Genomic DNA, 24,525 nt, shown 5'->3' on the forward strand with positions numbered 1-24,525 from the left:
TTCTGTGCTGTGGTTACAGTATGTGTGTGTTTACGGTGCTGTGGCTGAATGTAGGTCCAGATTAGGTCAGGCCCCAAAGCTAAACTCTCTATTGAAAATGTTTCTGCCGAGCTGGACGCATAAGATGTGACATGATAAATAATGGAGTGTATTGTGGATGCATTAGATGGAGATACAGGAGAATACATAAAGAGGCCACCTGTCTGCGGGACACTGAAAGCTGTATTCAGATAAACATTCAGCACTCTGCTGTGTCTGAAAGCCTGCAGGCTGCTTAAAATCCTTCATTGAGATCAAGTACTGCATTCATCATTGAGTTTAAAATTATGCAACAAATCCCTCAACCAGAGAAAGTCGACGAACTAAAACATAAACAGCAGCAATAAACATTTGTTTTCCCTTTTCAAGGCACATATTCCAGAAGAAAAATTGCAGGAAATGTAGAAACTAGAGGAACTGCCATTGCAGTTTACATTAATAATTTGTCAAAATGCTTAAAACTGTGTTTTTATGTTTTCCTGACAAGCAGCATGTTGCTAGTGTTGACAGTAAATAATATTGTCTAGCAAAAGCAGACATTTCAATCATATCGATTCATATCAATGACACAGTTCTAGTTTAAACTGGACCAAAACTTAACGACAGGAAACTAGAAACTCAAAGTGTTCTTTGTCTGCATCTGGAGGAACCATCTGTTCTGAGATTTTTCGGACAGCTCTTAAATATTTATACGGTTGCATTAAAATCCATCCATACATAACGGATTCCACCCAGAGCCTTCAAACGACGCTCCCCTCTCATGCAGCTTTCTGTGGAGTCAATCTTGTCTCATTCATATAACATGGTTTTCACTCATTTTCCTATAAAGTGTCCTAATATCAAGATGTTTATACAACATCGTGTGCTATTCTGTGACTCTTCTCTCTATCGTAAATAATTTAAGGAACATGGACAATCCAGTCGGCTCAGCAAATCCTGATGTCAGACTGTCCTCATTTTGAGACTCTAGGTTGTCTCCTACAACACAAGGGTCTTTGGATTAAACTGCTCAGCTGGAGCTTTTAGATTAGTATACTCTCCAGTGTCTTCCAACAGTCCTAAAACATGCAGGTCAGAGTGAACAGAAAACTAAAAATAGCCTCTAGGTGTGAATATTTAACAGTTATAGCATGTGCCATGAAGCAGATATACTGTCGGAGATGTGACTGCACGCCAATGTCTACAGTACTTGGTGGTGTTACTGAAGCAAGGGCTAAACCCCCCACACTGCTGGAAAACCAATAGGACCTGCACATGACACGGTTTTGTGAAAAAAGGGGGATTGTTAAAGTAACTCCACCATAAAATGTCCACCTGTGTACACACCAGCAGATGCTGATAGCTGACAGCAGAACAGCAACCACTAACAATAAAAGATCCTTTTCTTCTTGTGTCATTTATTTTTCACAGTTAATATTTCATGGCAGATCGCATCACTTATTTAGCATCAACTTCTCCAACATGTCTTCTTTTGAGCTGCTTTCATGGGGTTATTTGCAACCAATGTGTGTGTTGCTGAACAATCTCAGTGTTGAGGAAGAAGGAAGGAGTTGGATTGACACTTCAAAGAGCAAAGTGAACAAATCAAAAGGAGCACAGAGGGGGCAAACAGGACATGCCTTCATTACCAAGCAGGATGAGCAGACTTGGAATTGATGTTATATAAAACTCATCCTAATGCAAGCAACAAATATTGTATTTTGTCATTCAGGCATGTTTGTAAAAGTCCTTGAGTTTCAATCTTTCTTTCTTTTTTATCTGTCTGGCACAATGTGATATTTTCTTTAAAAAACTAGGAGTCATTTGCCAAGTTCTGCATATTTTAAAATATGGCATATCTGATTAAAACTCAGTGAAGTTGATGATAATAATTGTCCACAGCAACAGATGGTAATGTAGCAGAGCTCTCCAAACAGGATTGAATCCAAAACTTCATGAGAAATAAAGAGATGTCTTTCCTTTTCAGTGACTATTCTATGGCATATGTGCTCTTTATGTCCTTGTTGTGAGGTTACCACGGAAACACATTATGTAAGGGCAGAGGGTCTATGTGACTCAGCTGTGAGAGCTCAGTGTTATAACCCTCAAGAGTTCAATAATTAGAGTTCGATAAAATAAAATGCAAAGCTCAATAACTGTAACCAGTGAATATTGCTCTACTGAAAGCATGACCATGAAGTGCTGAAAATGTGCAGAGTAAGTAAAGTGAGCTGTATAAGATATTACAATATAAATATATGCATTTTTGCTGCCTATATCTAGAATGTTCTCACCCTCCAAATGATCTTGTTCCTCCCTAAAAGAACCCGTCATAGAAATGTGTGTTCTTTAAGAAGAAAACTTTTGTGTTTGTGATTTGTAAAGTATCTGTTACTGATGCCAAGGTTTAAAGTTAGTCCGGCTGCAGACATCCACAGGGTTGTGAAGTATAGTTCATCCGTTGATAACAACACCTCTCGACTAAGTGCATGTATCATACATCAGAATCAGAATCAGAATCAGGTTTAATTGGCCAAGTAAGTTTGCACAAACAAGGAATTTGACTTGGTAAGGTGACTCTCAGTGTGCTTACACAAAATATACAACACAATACAATACACAATACAATACAATACAATATACAAATATACAACTTAATACAAATATACAACACAATACAATACAGTATACAAATATACAACTTAATACAAATATACAACACAATATACAATACAATACAATACAAACAAACAGTGCAATGGACTAAGGAGTTTAAGAGTATGTACAGGCGGAATGGCTATATACAGTGGCTGTGGAATGTTGCACAGCAGTAGTGCAAGAAGAAGTGGAGAGTGCGAGAAGTGCAGGGATTTAAAGTATATAAATATAAATATATATATGTATATATATGCTACAGTGGTGTTATTTGTTCAGTAGTGAGACGGCAAGGGGGAAGAAACTGTTTTTGAGTCTGGAGGTTTTGGCTAACAGTGATCTGTAGCGTCTACCAGAGGGGAGGAGTTTGAATAGTTTGTGTCCGGGGTGTGAGGGGTCTGCAGTGATTTTTCCTGCCCGTTTCCTGACTCTGGAGGTGTACAGGTCTTGGATGGTGGGCAGGTTGGCACCAATGATCTTTACTGCAGACCTGACTGTCCGTTGGAGTCTGTTCTTGTCCAGTTTGGTGGCCGATCCAAACCAGACAGTGATTGAGGTGCACAGAACAGACTCTATGACTGCGGTGTAGAACAAGGTCAGCAGATCCTGAGGCAGGTTGTACTTCCTAAGCTGGCGCAGGAAGTACAGCCTCTGCTGGGCCTTCTTGATGATGGTGTTGATGTTGGGTTCCCACTTCAGATTCCGGGAGATTGTGGATCCCAGAAACCTGAAGGATTCCACAGCCAACACAGTAGTGTTGTGTATGATGAGGGGGGGCAGTGCTGGGGGGCTCCTCCTAAAATCCACTGTCATCTCCACGGTTTTAAGCGTGTTCAGCTCTAGGTTGTTGCGACCGCACCACAGGACTAGCTGTTCAACTTCCCGCCTATATGCAGACTCATCATCATCTTGGATGAGGCCGATGACTGATGTGTCGTCTGCAAATTTTAAGGAGTTTGACAGATGGGTCTCCTGAGGTGCAGTCGTTTGTGTAGAGGGAGAAGAGCAGTGGGGAGAGCACGCATCCCTGAGGTGCACCAGTGCTGACTGACCGGGTGCTGGATGTTGTTTCACCCAGCCTCACCTGCTGCCTCCTGTCTATCAGGAAGTTTGTGATCCACTGACAGGTGGAGGCAGGCACAGTGAGCTGGGTGAGTTTGGTGAGGAGGACTTCTGGAATGATGGTGGTAAACGCCGAGCTGAAGTCCACGAACAGCATCCTTGCATAGGTCCCTGGGGAGTCGAGGTGTTGCAGGATGTAGTGCAGCCCCATGTTGACTGCATCCAGACATGACAAGGCTGTGACCTGCATCAATACTACACCCCACACATTCTTCACAGTGATAGAAGATTCACAGTGGGGATTGGCTTTTTGAATGTGTTTTACTGAAAAGAAGAAGACTACTGACACTATCTTCAATTTAAAGCGAAATATAAGGTAATTTCATTTTGTGTTTATTTTTGCGGTCCCTGTGGACAAAAGTGGTATTGTTTTCGAGCGCCAGAGTCCCTTTGGGAAACTTCTCATTTTACTGCTGCAGGGTCTGATAGTCTGCCCGTCGGTGTCGTGTTGGGCTCTGTAGCTATGCTGTTACCCCTTAAACCACGACTATGAGTATACCTTTGTCTTTACACGTGTAATACACCATGCTATGTCAGCTGCATCACCTTTGTGATAGAAAGGGTTCTAAATATTCATGTTTAATACATGTTTGCAGGTCTTCCTGTTTTTAATTATTATTACATGTGTTCCGTGTCTGATTTCACTGTGTAGTAAGCGTGCACATTTCCTTTTGTTTGTGTGATGTTTGTTTTGGCATCTCGTTGTAGTTAAGTGGTCCCTGGTCTTGTTGTGATCTCATTCATCATATTCCAACATGTTTGAGACCTGATGCTTTTCAAAAGCCTCCGTAATGTGCACTTCACATCCAAAAAAGCTTTTGTGAAGAATGATGATCAAAACACGGCTCTAAGATCCGTCTCTGTCTCCCTCTTGTCTCTTTGCAGGGGAAGAGGAATAAGCCCGGGGTGGAGGCTGCCAGCTCTCCAGACTCTGTGAGAGGTCGAGGGGAAAATAAAGCCATCAAGTAGGTGTCAGGGAGGGTTGAGATGGAAGCATATGGAAATGATCTATGATGTGGTGATAGTTTCGCATTTTAACAAGCTGCCATTTCTGATTGGAAAGCTAATCTTGTATCCGCGGTCTAAAACGGTCCACCATGAAATGATGCCCTGAAGACAGTGTTATATGGGTATACTTCTCATTCATCAAAGAGGTTGAATTAAGCAGTGTAGGAAAGTTACTCTTGTATATTATGTTTGTATCAATCAAAGATTGGTTTTCTAATACAAAAAAGCTTTACTTCCAAATGACATTACTTTCTTTACTTTGTAATACAAACTATTGCAACATTATAAATGCAATAGTCAGACATTATTAGAGCACTAGAACACTGTGATCTACCGTTCAGTTGAAAACAGTATGTTCAAGAAATTGCTGAATTTTCAGAATATTCACTCTGTCTTTTTTAAATGACTGTGACCGTGAACTGTGCTAGCTGTGTTTTGGACTGTAATATTAACATTGGAACTGACCTTGACAATGTATGTTGTTATTATAATTATTAATCGAATAATACTTGGTCATTTCTATCACTCATTTGTGATAATTTTCTTTCCTTTTTCATATCCAATGTGTATTTTTTCAATAAGTTGTTATTTTTGTTGTATACTGACTTTTCTACCTCCTCTGTTTTATTTGTTTCCTTGTCTCTGACAGAGTGATAACGCGTACAGGTCACTTCTTGTTTTTCAACTCTGGGTGTTTTTTTATCATAGTCCAACATATCATGCTCTGGGGTTTTGTGTAATTTTTAGACTCACCTTGTATTTTATGAACAGTGTATTCAGTATCTCTGTTTAAAGTGTAAAAAGTCAACTGTGTCCTGTTTTAGAATGTAACTTTACAGGCGTTGACATTATCATATTTTTCCCATTCATTAACACTCTCCTCCCGACATTTAGATGTATGAGACAGTATTCTAACGTTGTTCTTTTTATGTCTTTTTCCCCACCATGACTTCTGTCATGTTTTTTTCTTCTTTATAACTGTCTTTGATTGCATGGGGCTCTCACCTGTCTTACCTCTCCCCCTCTCTCTCTCTAGCCACAATGATCTGGACAGAGACTTTTGGAATAACAATGACAGCAGCAACGTGCAACAGAGGTGGAGCTCCTACCCGCCCAAGGAGTTCCTCTTGAACATGTCTCCCTATACCCCCTACGGAGACCCTCGCCTCACGCCCAAGTGAGTCTCAGTCATGGCTGGTAAGGGACCCTCAATCTGGGCAGGGCTGTAATGAACTGGGGCTTATGTGCGCCTTGGAAAAATCCCTCAAAGCTGTTTGACATAATACAAATTGGGCAATATTAGCACTGTTTCAAACACCATATCAAAAATTAAATAAAGTATTTTGTTCAGCTATTTGTGTGCTTAAGTATATGTCAAATAGCACAAAAGATACTCAGAATCAAAGGCCAAGGTTGATCAATATATCACTCTGAGCAGTGAAAAGGTCATATTTAAATAGCCTGGAGGGGGTCAGAAAGCCTCATTTTGTAATGCTGCCTGGCTACATGTCTTTTGAACAGAAGTCTCCTCTCATCCCTAGTAATCCTCATATTTTTGCTCTCAGGCATGTTGACAGCGAGGTGGTGTTTAGTATGCACTGCTGGCCGTGCAGCACCTGATAGAGATGTGCAGCACCATCCCTCAATATTGCTGTGATTCCTAGGACTGCCCTAACATTGACAGAAATTACGACCATTTTCCAAATGATCGCTTTTTTGTAGAGTGACAGTGTTTCTGTCTGCCAACAGCCGTACTAAGTGAATGTAATATCTTATTTGAAAACCGGCTTTAAATCCTAAATGTTTTTGAGATCGAGGATTACAGAGTATATATTGGAGACCCTCCTTTTTGAGTCCCATTTGGTCGTTAAAGTCAAAACTCAAAACACAGAACATCAAATCTGGGAAACAACATTTTAGTTTGCTCTCGCACAGTGTACAGGGTGTACAAGTGAAAGGTTTGATAGCCCCATTCCCTACAGCCCTGCTGGCCTCATCAGACCCTTGTTACCTCTCACCTGCAGCACATTGAGTGTTACCATGGAGACGGACATTCCTCAGAGAGCAGATCTCACTGTTTCAATTGAACCTTGTCCCCTTGTATACAACACAACCTCTCCACCCCACGTGTTGAAATCTGCCTTTTAGTTTGCTGTCGCAGACTTGACTTAAGCGTGTACTTAGTTTGAAGGAATAGTTTGACATACCTGCCTGTTAAATGTGAAGCGACAGCCAGCTGCAGGTTAGCTTAGCTGAGCACAAAGACTTGAATCAGAAGGACTCCACTGTCTTATTAAGTATCAGGTATTTAATATGGCAGCTAGTTTAAAATAAAGACTGGAGGCAAAGCAAAGGTAACACAATCAACCTACCAGACTCTTTGAAAAGATATAATCAAACAGGTTCAGTGTCTCGCTCAAAGTGACTTTGACATGCTGCCCCGCTCTACCCCCTGAGCCACAGCTGCCCTGATTAAGCCCACTAATTTACAGGTCATATTTAATCCGTACAGGTGTGTTAAAACCAGACTATGTCTCAGCCGGGAGCCATTGCCAGGCCACTTGCAGACACTCAAGAAAGTTACTCCGCCCGACCAAGCAATAGTCCAGCTCAAAACCAATCCTGTTTTTACACCTAGTTTGTGTTTAACATGTTAATTACTGAGGTTAAGAGGTGCTGGTAGACCTTGGAGTATCTGTTTCCTTGTGATTCCAGTCTTTGTGCTCAGCTAAGCTAACACCAGCTAGGTTCACATGTAGCAGGTGTGCGAGTGGTGTGTGATCTTCTCATTTAACTTTCCGCCAGAACGCTAATAGACTAAGCTTATTTCCCAAAATGTTCAACTGTTTCTCTATACTGGGGTAGTTTCTGTTTTACTTTATTGTAGGCCTACTCTGGATTTGTGTGTGTGTGTTAAGTTGAATGTGTGTTTGTACTCCTCTCACCTCTTCGCTCTGTGTTTTCTACTCATTTGTTGTCACTACTCCCACTATCACTCATAGTGCTGTACGTACTTTAAGGCGACCTGATAGCCCTCCTGAGTCTGGTCTCCTCAGCCCTGTTCCAAAAATAGAGACACTGTCTCTGCTGTGTGAAGTTTGGGTGCTACAGCATCTGTTTCATATCCACTTCCATTCCATCATTTAGATGCATCTCACATGTCACCGAGGCATTAAGTGAACCTGTTCATTCTCATCCTCTCTAATTACAACTCACTTGACTCTTTCAAAACCACAGGGTGATCAATTACTACATCTGTGCAGTGATGTTGAAACTATTCTAAGAATCAGTCAGCGGCAGCGACTGTTGTGATTGCATTGCATTATGTTATTGAGATAATTATTTATATTTGAGCCGAAGTTATTCGGCTGTTGATAGTGCCATTTCTGAGTAATCCCTGACTTACTCCTTACGGTAGAGATAATGATGCTTTTAGGCAGGTTTGTGTGTTCATCACCTTTCAAGCTCAAAAGCAATTCAAAGTGCTTTATATAAGGTGAAGAAATGCATTGGATCAACATTTAAAAATCAAATCAAAAGGAAATAAAAACAACATTAATCAAAATAAGATAAATATACAAAAAGAAGACCAACATTACAGTTATGGTGTAGTTTTAGTTCAGTAATATTTCAAATATTCCAAAATAAAATAAAAGTGTTGTAGAGAAATTATTCATGTAGTGCTGATGAATCGTAGTATGAACAGGTTAATCACAACAGCATCCAAGATAGCCACAGAAAGATCTCATTGTTTAGTGAGAAGTCATTAATTTGACCGTCAGGCTGCACTCAGTGTCTAAGTGTTGCACAACTATGTGTTGCGTGTTTTGTCCCTGTACTGAAGTCGACGTCTCACGTCGGGGTCAGGGGTGGGTTTGGCGGCGCTATTTTACTATGAAAGTGTTTTTCACAATTTCATTAGATAAACAGGCTTTTGTTTTCATTGTGAGCTGCAGGTGAGCTGCTGTGAGATGAGAGACATTAGTGTTCTGTTATCACCACCTGCATCTTAAAAAATCTGAAGATGCATCCAATTTGTTATTCAACTATTATTCCCCATTCACAGAGCCAGCAGATTGGTCATTGCTGTCCCATGTGTAGTGTGAAATGAGACCGACCTGCTGCACCCTCACACTACTCAAACTCTTTCGCCTATTTCTCACCAGATTTACGTTAAAAAACTGATTTTACCAAAGTGAAAAGCTGTAATGAGAAAAAGTTTCCTAAAGGCAAAAAAAGCTTTTTACTTTGCTTGTATTTTGCACTTTACAAGTGATTTAAAAAAAATATATATATATATATAAACTGATCAATAATCCGTTGGCTATCAATGCTGTGCAGCTTTGAATAGAACTGTTGTACTTTTGAAGATATGTGTCTCAGTCAAGTGTCCACAAAATAGATTCACAGGTTTACACAATAAATCTCCACTCAGAGCTCTTCACTGCTTTTTACTGACTGAGTAGTAGTGGCTCCTCAGAGTTGTTGTTGTATACTGGACACGTGTGGCTCACAAAGTGTCTCAGTCACCAGTTTGACCAACTGTACTGATTAATCTTTTGCTCTTTGGCTCTGTACGTCTGTGCGTCTGTCTCTCATCTGTCTCTCGTCCGTCTCTCGTCTGTCCGTTTCTCTCTCTCTCCTCTTTGTATCCTGGTCCGTTCTTTCTGTCTGTCCGTGTTTCTTTCAACCCAACTGCTCCTCCCAGTGGGGCAGTGGATAAGGGTGGGCAGGGCGGTGCTGGACCCTCGCCGGGGACAAGTGACAGCGGGGGTGGTGCTTGCTCTGGTTCTGGGGCTGGGCCCAGTCGCAGTGACAGCGTTCGAAGCATGGTGATGGGGGGCAGCAGGGCCGGGCGCTGGCAGGCGGTCCAGAGCCACATGAATGCTGGAGGTCTACGGTTCGGCAAGTGAGTGGCGCATGGTGACAGGGGGTACGCATGAGGGGCTACAGGGGCACAACAACCGCATGGTGTGGATAGGAAGGAAGAGTGTGAGTTTGAAAAAGTGAATGGCCTTGTTGCATGTACACTCAAAGAAGGACATCAACAGAAGCTATTTCTGACAACGTGCAGATGAAGATAATGTAAGGGCAGGCTGGAGGAGAAGCCAGCTGCTTTGCCGAGTGTACCTGCGATGCATGAGTAGCTGTCGGTGGAAGTCTCTCGACTACAGAGGGCTTCGTCACCCATAAAGAAATACCATTTTCATGTCAGCTGCTAAACCTCGAACAGCTGATGTCAAGGCAGTCTCAGACAAGGCTGTTCCTCTGCAGCCACCAATTTACTGAAGGCTGTGACAGTTTTAAGATTCTCAAACAGATGCAGATGCTCACAGAAAATCTTCAAAAAGTGTAGTTGCAAAGTTGGGAAGAGATATTTTAGGCATCCTTGGTTCTAGAAGTTAAAGTCCCATTACGTTTTCCCATGGCAATATTATTGTTTGTAGCAATTTAGCTTGGATCTGCATGAAACTCTCCTGAATCATCAGTACAAAAGATAAAGATAGTTCAGGTGCATGTGTTTAATCAAAAAGCAAAGGAACATTTGGGGTTAGGCGTCAACTCATACTGTAGGCCCAAGCATGATGTCTCAGAATTAAGTTGAAATAATTAAAACTTGTAGAAATAACATCAACCGGCAGACTGTTTCTATGTTCAGTAAGATTGAGCATTAAGGACATTTTTTAATGGGAATAAGGATTTGGCAAAAACATCTCTTGAACCAGCGACTCCTCCAACTTTACAACTCTAAAAAACATTGTGTGAGAAAAAGGATTCACCAAGACTAAGTGTTGTCAACAACATGTTACTGTATTTTATGTAGCGGAGGTTTTTATCTATTATACCCAAATAATTGCTTGAAATTAGAAATGGTCACTGTAAAATTAAATTTAAAAAATATCTACATGTGACCTCTCATCCTATATAATGCAGTAATGAGTGATTGTTCGCAATTACACTGTAGATTTTAGATCCCTAAAAAGGTATCAATATTTCACAAAATGATGAACAATAACTGTAGAAAAGCCTGACAAAATAGTTGTGTGTGTCTTTGTTCCCATTGTCCTGTGTTCCCCAGTTCAATATCCAGTTAACACACATTAAGTCAACTTCAAAAGGTTTTATGTTGTCAGAGACTCATTTTCCCTGTGTTCAACTCTTTCCTTTGATGAATTCCCATAATAGCCCGTGTCTTATTTAAGCAAATAGAGCGAGGGAGCATATTTCTCAGGTTCCCGTTATGTGCTATATAGAGCTGGGGGACCCGTTCTCATTCCCAGGCTTAAAAAAAACATACTTATTTAACCCAAACCAAGATCTTTTCCAAAAGCTCACCAAGTCGTTGTGTTGCCTAAACCTAAGTGACACCAAGGGGTCCCGACCAAGTGTCCATATGTGACAAGTTGGGAATGAGAACAGGTTAGGGGAACATAGGACCCTGGGATCATATAAATATGATGTGCAGAATATGCTTTTCATCAAATCCTTTGCCATCTAGTCACCACTCAAAGTTATTTTGCAACACCTCTGGGGGGTCAGGACCCCCAGCTTGGAAACCACTGCACTGGTTCATATGGTTTAGCGCAGCTCTTACCTCTGGTCAGCTGATCCCAGCACACAACTCACACAATCAGTAACATCACCTTCCCAGAGCAAAGTGGCTCGAGACAAACATTGAGCAATAATAACCCAAAGGTCACCTCCTGATCTCCAGCTGTGCACAACTTGCTCTGTATTCAAATAGTAATCTGTTTCATATGATATATGTGAGTTGTATGTGGAAAAACAGATGGTGGTTGATAAAAGCTGTATATTTTTGCACATAGAGGAGATAATGAATAATAAATGTAAGATCTCTCTGTATGTAAATCGTAGTCCAGATGATCAAATAGTCTCTTCTACTGTATCTCCTAAAGGTCATTCAATTAAAGCAAATATATTATTAAGCAACATATAGTTGAATAGATTAATAAACAAGTGAAGTGTGAAGATGCACAGTGGATCATCTTGAGCCAACTTTGTATCTATAATACTGTGTCTTTGTTATGACACAGTAGCTTGATAAGAAACAACAAAGCAAAACTCTGCTGTCATAATTGGTATTTATAGAAATTATAAATTTCTTCAATGCATAATGAATGAATCATTCTTCATATTTGACTGATTTTCACAAAGTTAAATAAATATTTTACTGGTAGAGTACTTGGCTTTTTAACAACATGACAATTAGACTTCCAAAATTATTTTTAGACTACAATCTGAAATGCATTATTATTCTCTCCTGTCACTCCTTCTTTCAGATCTACCTGTATTTCCATTTCTCCTCTGGAATTGGTTTCTATTTTGGGGCACTTACCTCTCTCTCTCTCTCTCTCTCTCATTCACTCTGTTAGTATTTTGTCTCTCGCTCTGACTCCTCTCTCCTTGTTCTTCAACCTCCTCAATTTTCTCTAATTACAAAATCATTCAAGGTTTATAGTCATCTTAATTGACTTTCAAGCAAGAAGAAATGTGAAAATAACCATCTAAGTCAGTAATAGAATACAGCAGATAAAGAGGGCTCATGCTCAGAAAATATGAATGACTGGTGCTGGTGTTTTACAGACAGCAGAGGACAATAACGATTGGCAGCACCTGAAAGCACGAGAAGTTACAACAATCGATGAAAGGATGACTATTGTACAGCCTTCACATTTTTAAAATGAATAAAGTCTTTGCCAAATGTGGGACACTGAACAGAATAGCAAGATGAATTAGCACATGGACTGGCTTCCAGCTGTCTGGCCTAATACCACAATGAATCCAGCCAGAGGTATTGATTTATCATGAAATCAGAAATAACCCCGCTTTGTGTGCCACTGGATGCTTTCTATTTATCCTGCAAACACACTTGCACTTAAACACTTACACTCGACATAAAGTAGCTGCATTGTTTTGTGTATGCGCTCGGCTGTTTAAGTAACAAGTAAAGTTGTAACGCTTTAATGCCTTTCCTTTTATTTTGTATTTCATCCTGTTGTATTCTGGAGTTCTCTAAAACTAAAAAAATAAGTTCAGATAAGATTAATGACATGACATGTTTAGCGTTTAAACTTGTTTGAGGATGAATGAGCATGAAAAGCAAATTCTGCTTTTAGGAACAAAACAAAGTACCAGCATTGGCAAATAGATCCCAAAATAACAGGATCTAACAAAAATGAAAAAAGCTGCCTGATTGTATATTTCTTAACACAATGTATATTTGGAGTAATAGTTGACTTCTAGTTTGCTTTTTGTGTATATAGGCTATCTTTTGTTCTGATGATTCAACTTAAGAGTTTCATCTAAACCTTAAAAGTGCTCCAACTAACAGTTGCCCATTGTTGTCTCTGCAAAGAATACACTTTTACTTGTACCACCATCTCTCCTCTCACCTCAAACCTCTATGACACGCCTACCCAATATAAATGCAGCAAATAACTTGTTAAATAACATTAATCCACATTTACTAATAAATAAACATCAAAGCCTGTCCTCAGGAAAGACTTAATGGCGTGCAATATGTATGAGAGAAAGCCTGCATGCACGGGTGCATGTATATGAGCTCTGCCTTGTATTTACTTGATCCAGCATTGCTTCGCTCCTCAGGGCGCTTGTCTCCTGGCTCTTCAGCAGAGTTAGAGCTCAGTTAATACTGAAGAACGAGCACTAACACAATTCAAGTCCAGGCAGTAAATCCTCCCTCACAGCATTAGCTCCAGACAGAGCTGTTTAGCACAAGCTTATAGCTATCAGACAGGGCAGTGATTGAAGGGAGGATAAGCGATAAGCGGAGAAGCATTATTATGTGATTGTAAGAGTAGCAGACCGGTAATTAGAGAGCGGGCTTAAAGAACGAGGATCGGAGGTGGTGTGGAGATGGATTGATGTGAGGGCTGAGGGTGGAGACAAGATGAATGGACAGAGGAGATGGAGAGCAGTTGAGCTCAGAAGTAGGAAGGTAAGGGGAAGAGTGGGAAGGGAAATCAGAGCAGGAGCAGACAGGACCTTAGAGAGAGACTGGTGGAAGCAAAAGGCAAGAAGCTAGAAGTAGGTCAAGGCTAATTAGGGGAAGAGGTAATGTACAGAAATAATTTAGAGCTGCAGATGGATAACAGAGACTAAAGTTAAGTGATAATGATACTTTAACTTCCACTTCAGAGGTTTGTTTTGACACTAGTTTGAAATAATTGAATGTTTACATATTGCATGCCAACTCATCCAGGCACTCATACACTGCCATGCAGCATACGCCTAAAGTTCTACACAGTTGTTTCCATACAGATGTTAAACCAGTATCTTAAGCTTTTTGACAACTCTGTTCTTCTTTCTCTCCCTCCTCTCTCCCTCTTTCACTGATCTTCTTTGTTGTTTGTTCTCTCTTCATCCCCTCTCTCTTGGATATTCACTGCGAACATTTCAATCTGTGTTGTATGTTTTTACCATTTTTTATCTTCTGAATCATCTTTTTGATCATAACTACTTTCCTCTCTTCTAAATCCTTTTTTAAACTACCTGCCCTGTCCTGTATGTCTCATTTTATCTCTAACTTTGATGTCTTCCTTGTTGTATCCGTCTCTGTCCTCGGCGCGCCCACGTGTCTGCTTAGTTTCGGGGACGCTTCCCTCTCGTCTGCTTCCACCTTGGAGCACATCCCGTCCTCAGCCGTGGCGCGCCCTCGGCCCTTGGTCCGGCAGCAAAGCCTCCAGCAGCCTCTCACTCACCAGCCCCCTCCGGGTCCTAACGACCCCCCAGTCACCTCTCAGAGCCTGGGCCAGCTGCACACAGGCCCAGGCGGCGGGGGCCATCGTGGGGGCCCACGCGGAGTCCGGGGGAGTCCGGCTGGAGCCTCCCGGTGCAGAGGTGGAGGGGCAGGTCGATCGAGGTCAAATCCTGGCAGCTGGGATCACATGATGGAGCAGATCCGCCACAGAGGGCTGGACGTCAAGTCGTTCTTGTGAGTTTTATGAGGTTTTCTACAAATGTTGCTTCCTTTGCAAAACTTAAAACGTTAAAATGTTGTTGAGGCTTTGCAAGAGATGCTGATTCAAGTCAACTGTGGACATTTTTCAGGGTATAGTTCATGTTCATGTGGATGTTTGTGTCAGATTTTAATACATTATGCACATTAATAGCTAGTCATGTACATATGTCCACTCATCAGTAGGTCATATTGTCTTTTCATAGTGATGTCTGGAAGGCCATTCAGTCCTTTGTTTCTCTGTCATTGTGTGGTTGAGTGGAGTGGATTTACTTGTTTCTGTTTGTAACATGTATTATGTGATATAACATCAAAATAGTATCTTATTATAGAACAAGTGTATATAATGTGAATACCTAGTAACTCCAGAGGATCTTAAGGACATCTAATTTCATTGAAACTTCTCCAAAGTGCACATATGAATTCAACTGGATTTAAAAAGTTTCACGAAACCAAGCTTTACAGAATGGTCTTCTAATATTCTCTAATATATGTTCATCACCCCAACATACATGAACTGCATAGTTTTAAGGTTATTCTCCTCCACTTTGGAGGATATATGAAGCAGTGCAAACAGCTGGGCAACTTGTGTTGTGAAAAATGCAAATTCTTAAATATCTTTAGGAACGCACTGTCACTGTCTACATACTGTGGACTTAATCCATAGGCTTACAACAATTAGAGGAAGAAAAACGATAACGATAGAAGTATCTTCTCAGCCTTCAGTTAGCAAAGATCATTACGTTTTTTACGACGACAACGATTTTCCGATCCATTCAATCCTGAGTTGGATGGCTGCTTGTGTGCGAAGGCTGCTCATTGTTTGAGATACCGAGCACAGAGAGCTGATAGTTGATGATCGTTTACAGATGATGTGCTCCACAAAGTAGCATCACGTAAACATCCTGCCCACAAACACAGACAGTCACACACTCCTGTACTTTCTGCGTGTCTTCCCATTAACCGTGTCCCCAGGCCAGTGCCTTCCCTGCCTATGTGAATCATCATTCAAATAAGGCTGGGCACATATCTAGGGAGGTGGCATCACCCATCGTCCCTGTCCTCATGAATCTCACTGGACCAAACGCGTCAGCCGTTGACCCTGAAGGGGGAAACACATGTGATCAGTGTTTCACCTTCCACGTGTGTCTAAGTCTGTCACGCCGTGTGGCCACTGAACCAGCCCGCTTACATTTCAGATCAATAGAGCTGGTGGAGGTGGTAATGATTTCAGAAACCCTCCGGTTGGAGAGCGCGTGTCTTTTTTGGACATCTATACAAATCCATTCACCTTATTGACGGGTGCCATGTTGGTACTGTTTACGCATCCCCAGTGGTCTCTCAAGTGCTAATGTGCTCCTCTTGTTGTCGATTTTGCTTCAACAAACAGCCTCTTGTTAAGGAGGGAATGTAGTGCAGAAAGCACATGCAGGCTGGGAAATTACATCATAAGTGTGACATATGGTGAGATGAGAGGAAGAAGATATGAAGAGAAATTAGTAGAAACTGATGAAACTGACAAACAATCTGTCACAGGCTAATACGGGAGACGTAATCTGTTGATCCTATTGCTATTTGAGTGAACTTCTTAGCTATTCTAGAGCCATTTCTCAATTTGTTTCATCCTAAAATAAAACATTGAGTAATTATCAACCTTCTTTGAGACTGCTGCTAATCTGCAAAAAAAGAATTGGGCTGTTTTTTATAATTATGTCTTAAAAGTCTCCGTCAACCGATATTTAAAGATGAACAAAATCATGGGAATTGCCCTTTAAGAAATGACTGTAAAGTGAATTCAGAAAGGTTGTCCTTGGATCAGCACGCTATGTTTGGGGCTGTATAAAGAGGAAAAGAGCGTGGTAGAGACGGAGAGGAAAGTATGAGAAGCCAGAATAGTGTAAATATGTGCTTACAAATGGGTTGTTATTTCAGGACTGCGAATTACAAGGTTAGTTGTGGGCAATTGTTTATTTGTTAAGGTCATTGTTTGCATGGCCTCTTGAATTCACGGTGCAGCATACTTCATTAAGATATAATTTAAATGACCTCAGGCATGTTAAGAGGGCAATAACAGCTGAAATTCAATTTAATATGTTTCTTTGTTGCAGGTTTTTGTTAAGGCAACCTCAATTTTCATGGATTTCTTTGGCTTTTCCTTCATTATCTTTCAGGATGTCATTTCATTGCCTCTATTTCTTCTCTCTGACTCAATCCAAACCCTTCCTCTGGGTTTTTGCTTTTCTATTTTTACACATTTATTATCCTAGGAAACAGATAACAAAGGATGATAAAGCCATGGAGGCATCAGTGGTTCTAAGCCTTTCTGCTAATGATGCTTATTTCAGCCAACACACACGCAATGAATACCTGCAGTGGATTTAAAAAAAAGAATACTCCTGAAAAATTGTTTATTGTAAGAACACAGACTGTTCACTGATGCATTATACAACCTTCAATTGTTGTAATGATGAATTATAGGAACATGCACCTTTTTAACAGGTTATAAAGCGCATGTTGTCCCATGATGAATATCCCTGGTATCATCCAATGTATTTTAATTAGACATGGTATTATGCTAGAAAACTGTTAATATTAGAAATGCATGGGGTAGTATATTATGACCCATATGTCAGTGTTAAAAAACTAAAGAAAGAATCAATGCAGCAAAATCACCTGATTCTCATACTAATGTTACAGCGGTTGGTACATTAAGTGATCATAGGCACTCCACATTATACAACATGTGAGACTTTGTAATACAGGCTTGATGGCTTTTAATAGCACACTCTTAGCCTCACAGAGTTGGTTAAGGGAGTGGGAAAGAAAAAAAACAGTCTTTACATCTCATTTCAGCAATAGCACATCAGTTTTCTTCTAACTTGCTAACACAAGAAAACAGACATTAACGATTATGATAACAATGGCAGATTGTGTTCGAATGAATACCCATAAAACCTTGGACGACTTGAACGTTTATTTTCAGTATTTGTGTAGTATACAATAGTATTCGCAATGGCAAACCATGCATATAGTAAAGTGTTACTCAAGTGTTGATAAAGTCTGTATTGTAATCTCAATTTACTGCGTAGAACACAGCTGTTGTAGCACTGCAGCATTAGGTATGGATTAAGTATTTGTTAAAATGAAATAGTGTCCTCACAACAGTCTACCACCTTCCTCCCACTCTCTCTCTGTACGTGAAATGAATGTGTGCTGCATGTGTCACTGCCTGTTTGTTTCTTTGTGTATGTTGGAGTGTATGCGTGAGCGTGTGTGTGTATGTGTGTGTGTGTGTGTGTCCCTGTGCCGATTTGTCTACACGCCCGTGTGGTCTCGTGATGTCTTGTTTGTCTGTGTGTCCAGTGAGGGGAAGATGGTTGTTCTGTCTCTAGCAATCGGGCTGGCTGAACAGGATGACTTTGCCAACCTCCCAGATCTGCAGGAAGCGCCAGCAAGCAAAGAAAACGAAACCACACCAGAAAAGAGGTAACGAGAGAAAGCGAGAGAAGTGGAGAATTAGTTCGGCAAGTGGATGAGGGAGCTGTTTGTCTTATAGTGGAGAGGTATGCAATGACGTAATGACTTGTAATGTAAAAGTGTTTGCAGGACTATAGTAGCCAGGAATTGAGAAATACTGATGTGATGAGTGTCGCCCCGTCTAAGCCCCCATTTTCCCTCAAATTCTATTTATGTTTTCAAGTCTTCTCTACGCTGCCAGAAATATACGTTTGATGGACAAATCACCTTGTGTGATCTTCTGTTGATGCAGTTATTTGCTAAATCTGCCCTCAGGCCATTAAAGCATGACATGACCATGGTATTCTGGTGGCACTGCTTCACACTGCTATATTAGTTGGTTTTCTCTGCCTCTAATCACAATGTTTTTCTGTAACTTCCAACACTGAACCAAAGACTCGTCTTTCTGTTTGTTTTTCTTTTGGATACTATGTTCAGCTTCCTGTTCACCCCATCTTAGGTCTACTTGTTCCTTTTATCATGTCCTCCATCTGTGTTCTTCATCCAGATCTTTTGAAAGGCTTATCTGCAGCTCTTTACTGTTCGATACTGCGAGTTGCAGGAGAAGGGCACCCTCATTATTTAGTAGTGAGGTTCCTCACATGAAACACTTGTCTAAAAATATGCTAACCTCTCATCTCCCAGTGATCTCAGAGCAGCTGTCAGAGACTAACACAATCTCTCAGCTGGTGAACAAAGGACTAAACCGGCTGCCCTCTTATCATGTCAGAGTGTTTGAGAGATAAAGTGCTTAACCCGCTGTTTTCACACTAGGCTGAGGATAAACCTGGGTGTAGTCTCACATAACACGTTTGCTAAAAATCTCTCTGCAATGCATCCAAGTTCTAACTAGGTCATCTCAGATTTGTATTTGTTGATGGAAAAATGGCAGTCTGTCTTGTAAGAAAATAACACGTGTCTTGTTTTTGATGTTATTGCAACAAGTAGGACGTTTTCTATGCTTTTGAAACGTAATTTAAAATGGGGGTCAGTCAGGGAGTGAGGACCAGCTACCTCTTGTTCCTCTCATCATCCTCTCTTCCTCTCACTGTCTGGAGGTCTGTCAAGCACCTAACGGTAGTCACCGCCAGTCAGCGCGCCTCTACCCCGAGGGGTCGCGTGGGCCAAGATGTCTAGTGTCCTTCCACAACTAATAAGCGCTCTCCATCATCATCTCTGTCTCTCATCTCTGTGTGTCTGTAGTTACGCGGTAAGCTCCCTGGGCCCGTCTGCTGGCTTGCTCCCTGCCGAGAACGATGTAACAGGATGATCCGGCCAAGAATATATGTGACGAGACAAGACGCTGTCAGACAGTGAAAGAGAGACACAAAGACTGGGACACCTTTGCTCTCAGCTTTCGAAAGAAATATGCTACAAGATAAAAATAGACAGTCCCCTAGAGGTTTGGGATTCTGTTGGTTTATTAATGAAATCAAATGCAGCTCGCAGCACAAATATCTACAAATACCAAATCTGATAATAGAGATTTGATAGGATAAAAGCTCTGTGAGCTTTGTGTTACGTTCAGTCTAAATACGGACGGTAAAACAAGCGGACCAAGTGGAACTCTTCCTTTTATAAATGTAGCCATTTATAATTATACATAATATTAATAATATAATTAAAGGTCACATATCATGCTCATTTTTAGGCTCATACTTGTATTTTGTGTTTCTGCTGGAACTTTGTTTGCATGCCATTTCTTTTAGCATCTGTCTGAAACGCTTCATTATAGCACATGTTTTTTTAAACTCCCCTACGAATAAGCCCAGTCTGCTCAGATTGGTGGTTTTTCCTTGTCTTTCGCATCTGCGCCGTTGCCATCTTCACCTTGTCACTGCAGCCGCGGTCTCACTGTGTGTCGACTACATGGAGTTTAGTGGCACTTCTACCGTTTACTGTAAAAAAATCAAATAAATAATGTTTTATTTATTTGTATCAATCAGTAGTCACGAATCACAGGTGCCAATTGTAGTTCGGATTCATAATTACCTCATGAAACAGTAGTTTTGTATCCCTTGACATATGCCTAAATAGATGCCTAGATCAGTGGTGATATGCAGGCAGGCAGTGTAGTGGTGTGCACTACAGAAATGCTCTTCAAAGCTTGCACCATAACAGAGATATTATCTATGTTCACCCCCTGTAACTCATTTGAATGCACACTTATTTCTCTCAAATTTGGTTCTCAAATGGGATTGATGACAGCGTGTTCCGATTTCTGCCGATATCCAACAACTTCACACAATCCTTTAGGAGGAGTGGGCATCAGTCCACAATCAACAACATGATCAACTCAATGCAAGAAACATGTGTCACACTGCATGAAGCAAATGGTGGTCACACCAGATACTTACAGATTTTTGGGGGTATATGTGACCAAAACAAATCAAAATAAATGTATTATTCCCCCCAGATTAACCTGCAAATCGTAGACTGGCCTTGTGTCGTAGCCAGTCCAAGACACAGCTGTATACTAACGATGCTGTTTAATCAGCATCTTAATTACCAACACCTGTCAGATGGATGGACTATCCTGTTGTTCACACACAAAGCTTTAGAAAAAAAAGCCTTTTGTGTGCATAGAAACAGTCTGAGATATTTGATTTCAACTCGTGAAAAATGAAAAGTGTACAGTGCACTTGCAGAAGAGCTTGTTTTAGTCGATGACAGCAGAGTAAAATCATCCCTGAACAAATTTACTGAGTTCATTATCATCAGTGTGTTATGTTTGTGTAAAAAGTTTAATGTTAATTTGGGATTTGGGATGCAGAAATAGTCCAAGCTGTTGTCTACAGAAGCTGACTTATTTCATCTTAGAGATGAAATCTCAGAAGACACCAATGCAACTGTGATTACAGTTAATTATTTTATTGTCAAAGGACACATTTGGTTTCCTGCTGACCTGTTATCTACAGACAAAGCCAGTGTTTTCTGGCTCGGCGCTAAGTGAAAGGTCCTCTAATCTGCTATGTGTGTCTCGTGATGTAAGTCAGTTTGGGTCCCTGTGGTAGGCCGCTCAAAGCCCTGCGGTTGACTGGACATAATCACCCACCTGCAGATAACTATGATGGAAGCTCTGAAGCTGCTGTTGCACAGCAGAGCTGAATCTTAATGAGCTCAGAGGTTCACCACACACAGAGACACAATAGGGAAATAAAAATGAATAAACCCAACAGAGCTTATTGGCCCTGGAAAACCTCCACTCTGAAGTTTGTAAAAGCTGTAAAATGTGCAGCGCTTTCTGAAATGGAGCATTTCAAGGTCTGCTTCCATTCAATTTAAACCATTGTGTCCACACAGTCGGTTAGTGATGGGACGTTCAAATATCGATTGTGGACCACTCTGCACGAGAATATAATAATATATTTATACATTTGTTGCTTTAACATTTGATAACCATGTCCTTCTACAATAAATCACTGATACTGAGATATGTGTTATATTGTCAACACTGCTGAATGTCCTGGTATAATACTGTAAGTGCTTTCAGTGTGATTGACCATTCAACAACTTAAATGAGAAACATTCACCATGTTACCACAAAAGATGGACGCTTGAGAGAAGCTGAAAACTCTTGTGGGGAAGAAAGAGAAAGAGACAAAACCTCACAGACATGATTGTTTGGATAAGTGTCTCGGAGTAAGACTGAAAAGTAAACTCTGCACACAGTTTTCAAAACAGAATATGTTATGACTAAAAAGAATAAGCTCCCACACTTGTGATGACTTGTGGCAAATGTCAAGGACCATGTTATGCTCAACAACCTTTGTTTGGGCTTTTCACTGCATCATGTTTGATGATGCTGTTGATTACTTATACTCAAAGAAATAATATAGAAAATAACAGTTCTATGCTAATACTCTGTTTAACACATTTCTGTGGGAATGTATCCCTTCTGCAGGGAAGTAAAGTTTCTTCTTGTTGTATCTTGGCTGACTCTTTCAGCTCATTGTTTTGGTTTTACAGCTCACAACATCTTGTTTTGCTTCACTGTCATCGTCCTCATTTCAGCTGTTTGACAAAAGAAAATCATTTTAATCTTTAATCAGGCAATCTCCCTGAGATTAAATCTCTTTTTCAAAAGAGACCTGAGAATGAGAAACACTAATAAGAATACAATCAGCAGAACAGAAACTATACAACTACATAGCACACAATAATTACAAGAATCCTCAGAAAGACATCATATATTCAAGCCTTTAAAGTCCCCAAGGGAATGGAGTCCAGTTTGAAACTCAGTTCTGCCAACAATATTGCATACATGAGGGGATATCCAAGGTTAAGTAGTTCCTGGATCGCTTGGTTCCTAGATTTAATAGACAGAAGAGATGTAATGTAGTTTGGAAGCTGCAACAATAGAGCTTTATAAATAAATAACATGAGATGGCTATTTCTTCTTGACTGTAAGGAAGTCCATTCAATTGTTTGTTCCATAGAACAATGATTCTGTAATGCATTGTGGTGAAGCGTAAAGTACTATGATACACAGGGTTTTCACAGCTGAAGTGTTGATGGGGCAGCATGAGAATACAGAATGTCTCCATAGTCAAGGACAGACATGAAGGTTGACCACGTACTTTTACGCTTGGAAGAAGACATTCTATACGAGGAGCCAAGTTTGAGTCAAATGATAAATATTAATTTTGAATGACAGATTGCTGTCAAGTCAGAATGTGTATCTTAGGAAAGTCAGTTCACTGGTGTAGGTTACATGTACTTTACTGCATTGAAAACTAGTCTGGTGAAGATAGTGCAGCATTTAGCATATAGTGCACCTATATATTATATATAACATAACCTATATTTGCTGGATGGCCAGAAACCCACTACGCTATTACGTAGCTTATTTTTTCTATTGTCACCCCAAAGTCTAAACATAAACATTTTTAGTAGATTTTCATTTGGTTAAAGAATAAAGGAAGACGAGAATAAACAAGGTTCTTTCTACGACATTCAGAGCATAATACTACATCGTGGAGCAATGTCTACCGGAGAAGACAATGAAGTGACTCTCACTCTGTGTTTCGTAATCGGAGCTTCTCTTTGGTTTGTTTTCTTAACCGGGCCGGTTGTGCGCGCATATGAGTCCTCTCTGTTGCATCTCGCTGGCTAACTAATGGCCGCCGTTCTGCACTGCACCTGTTACCACTGACAGGTCCTGACCCACACTGATCAACAGTACGATACGTTTGATGGGCGCTGTTGTTTGAACTGTGGGTGTGTCCATTGTTGGTCGAGTCTCAGTGGGAATCATAGCTCTAATCTTGGAGGAGGTATAAACTTCATCCTGCACTCGCTGAGTTGCAGAACCCCAGACTGTACAGTATTAATCAAGCAAGAAGTTGTTGCCACCCTTTATCAGCTGACATATCCCACTATATCCATTGTGTGTCTGAGCAGCAATCACAATGAGTCAACCCTCCCAATGACTCTGCAGGCCAGCACTGGTCCCCATGGCAGCCTCGGTTCTGCAGTGGCCCGGGAGGAAAGATGATTGGAAAGAAAAGTGATGTAGGTCAGCACAAACGAGGCATCTTTTTTAAAAAACTGTCAGATCTAAGTCTGGAGCTCATTCACCATTTCCCTGGTTCCCGCTTGTGGATACGAGCATGGAGCTGATTTAAGAGAGCCCATGAAAAGTGAGGGGGAAGTCACAGCGAAGGTGACAGTGAGTAGTGGACTAAAAAAGAAAGAAATGGTGTTCTTGAAGTCATTTAACACATTTTATTGACTTGTATCTCTAATTCTGAAACCGATACGTTATCACTGCCGGTTATTTATGCATGGAACGCGTTATTTACAAAAACAGCAACTCCCCAGTGGCTACATCTCAAGAATAAGGCAGCAGAAGTTTATTCGAAGAGCATCAAGCCTGTCGAACACTGTAGATGGCTCCATTAGTTGTATTAGCCTGTGTGTTGAGGAGGGCGGTGGCCGGGTGATTTGTCCCTGTTGGTGGGGAGCGCTGAGTGGGCTGACATTGGAGCCTTGGCCTCATCCATCATGGGACGTGGGACCTATATTGTGTTTCATGGTCTCCTAGGGCGAGTGTATGATCAGCAAGACCCAGATACAGTAATGTTTACAAAGACACAGTTCCTATCCAGGCCCTCCTGGTAACCCTCATCCCTCATGTTCTCACCCGTCCATCCACTATTCCTCACTTCCCCTCTGCTTCCTATTCCTCTCCCCCTCCCCTCATC

The 24,525-nt window shown here is 40.9% G+C and overlaps 1 protein-coding gene across 1 annotated transcript in view; it reads left to right on the plus strand.

Moving 5' to 3' along the window:
* The first annotated feature begins 4,564 nt into the window (after positions 1-4,564).
* The window catches only part of dagla (diacylglycerol lipase, alpha), an 87,067-nt gene continuing 67,106 nt past the window's right edge, over positions 4,565-24,525 (plus strand). The window contains 6 exon segments of the mRNA XM_034563344.1: positions 4,565-4,588; positions 4,681-4,760; positions 5,840-5,980; positions 9,512-9,712; positions 14,432-14,779; positions 18,167-18,289. Of these exon segments, the coding sequence (XP_034419235.1) occupies positions 4,565-4,588; positions 4,681-4,760; positions 5,840-5,980; positions 9,512-9,712; positions 14,432-14,779; positions 18,167-18,289 (917 nt within the window).

The sequence above is a fragment of the Cyclopterus lumpus genome, chromosome 3, assembly GCF_009769545.1.
Source record: "Cyclopterus lumpus isolate fCycLum1 chromosome 3, fCycLum1.pri, whole genome shotgun sequence".
Taxonomy (NCBI): domain Eukaryota; kingdom Metazoa; phylum Chordata; class Actinopteri; order Perciformes; family Cyclopteridae; genus Cyclopterus; species Cyclopterus lumpus.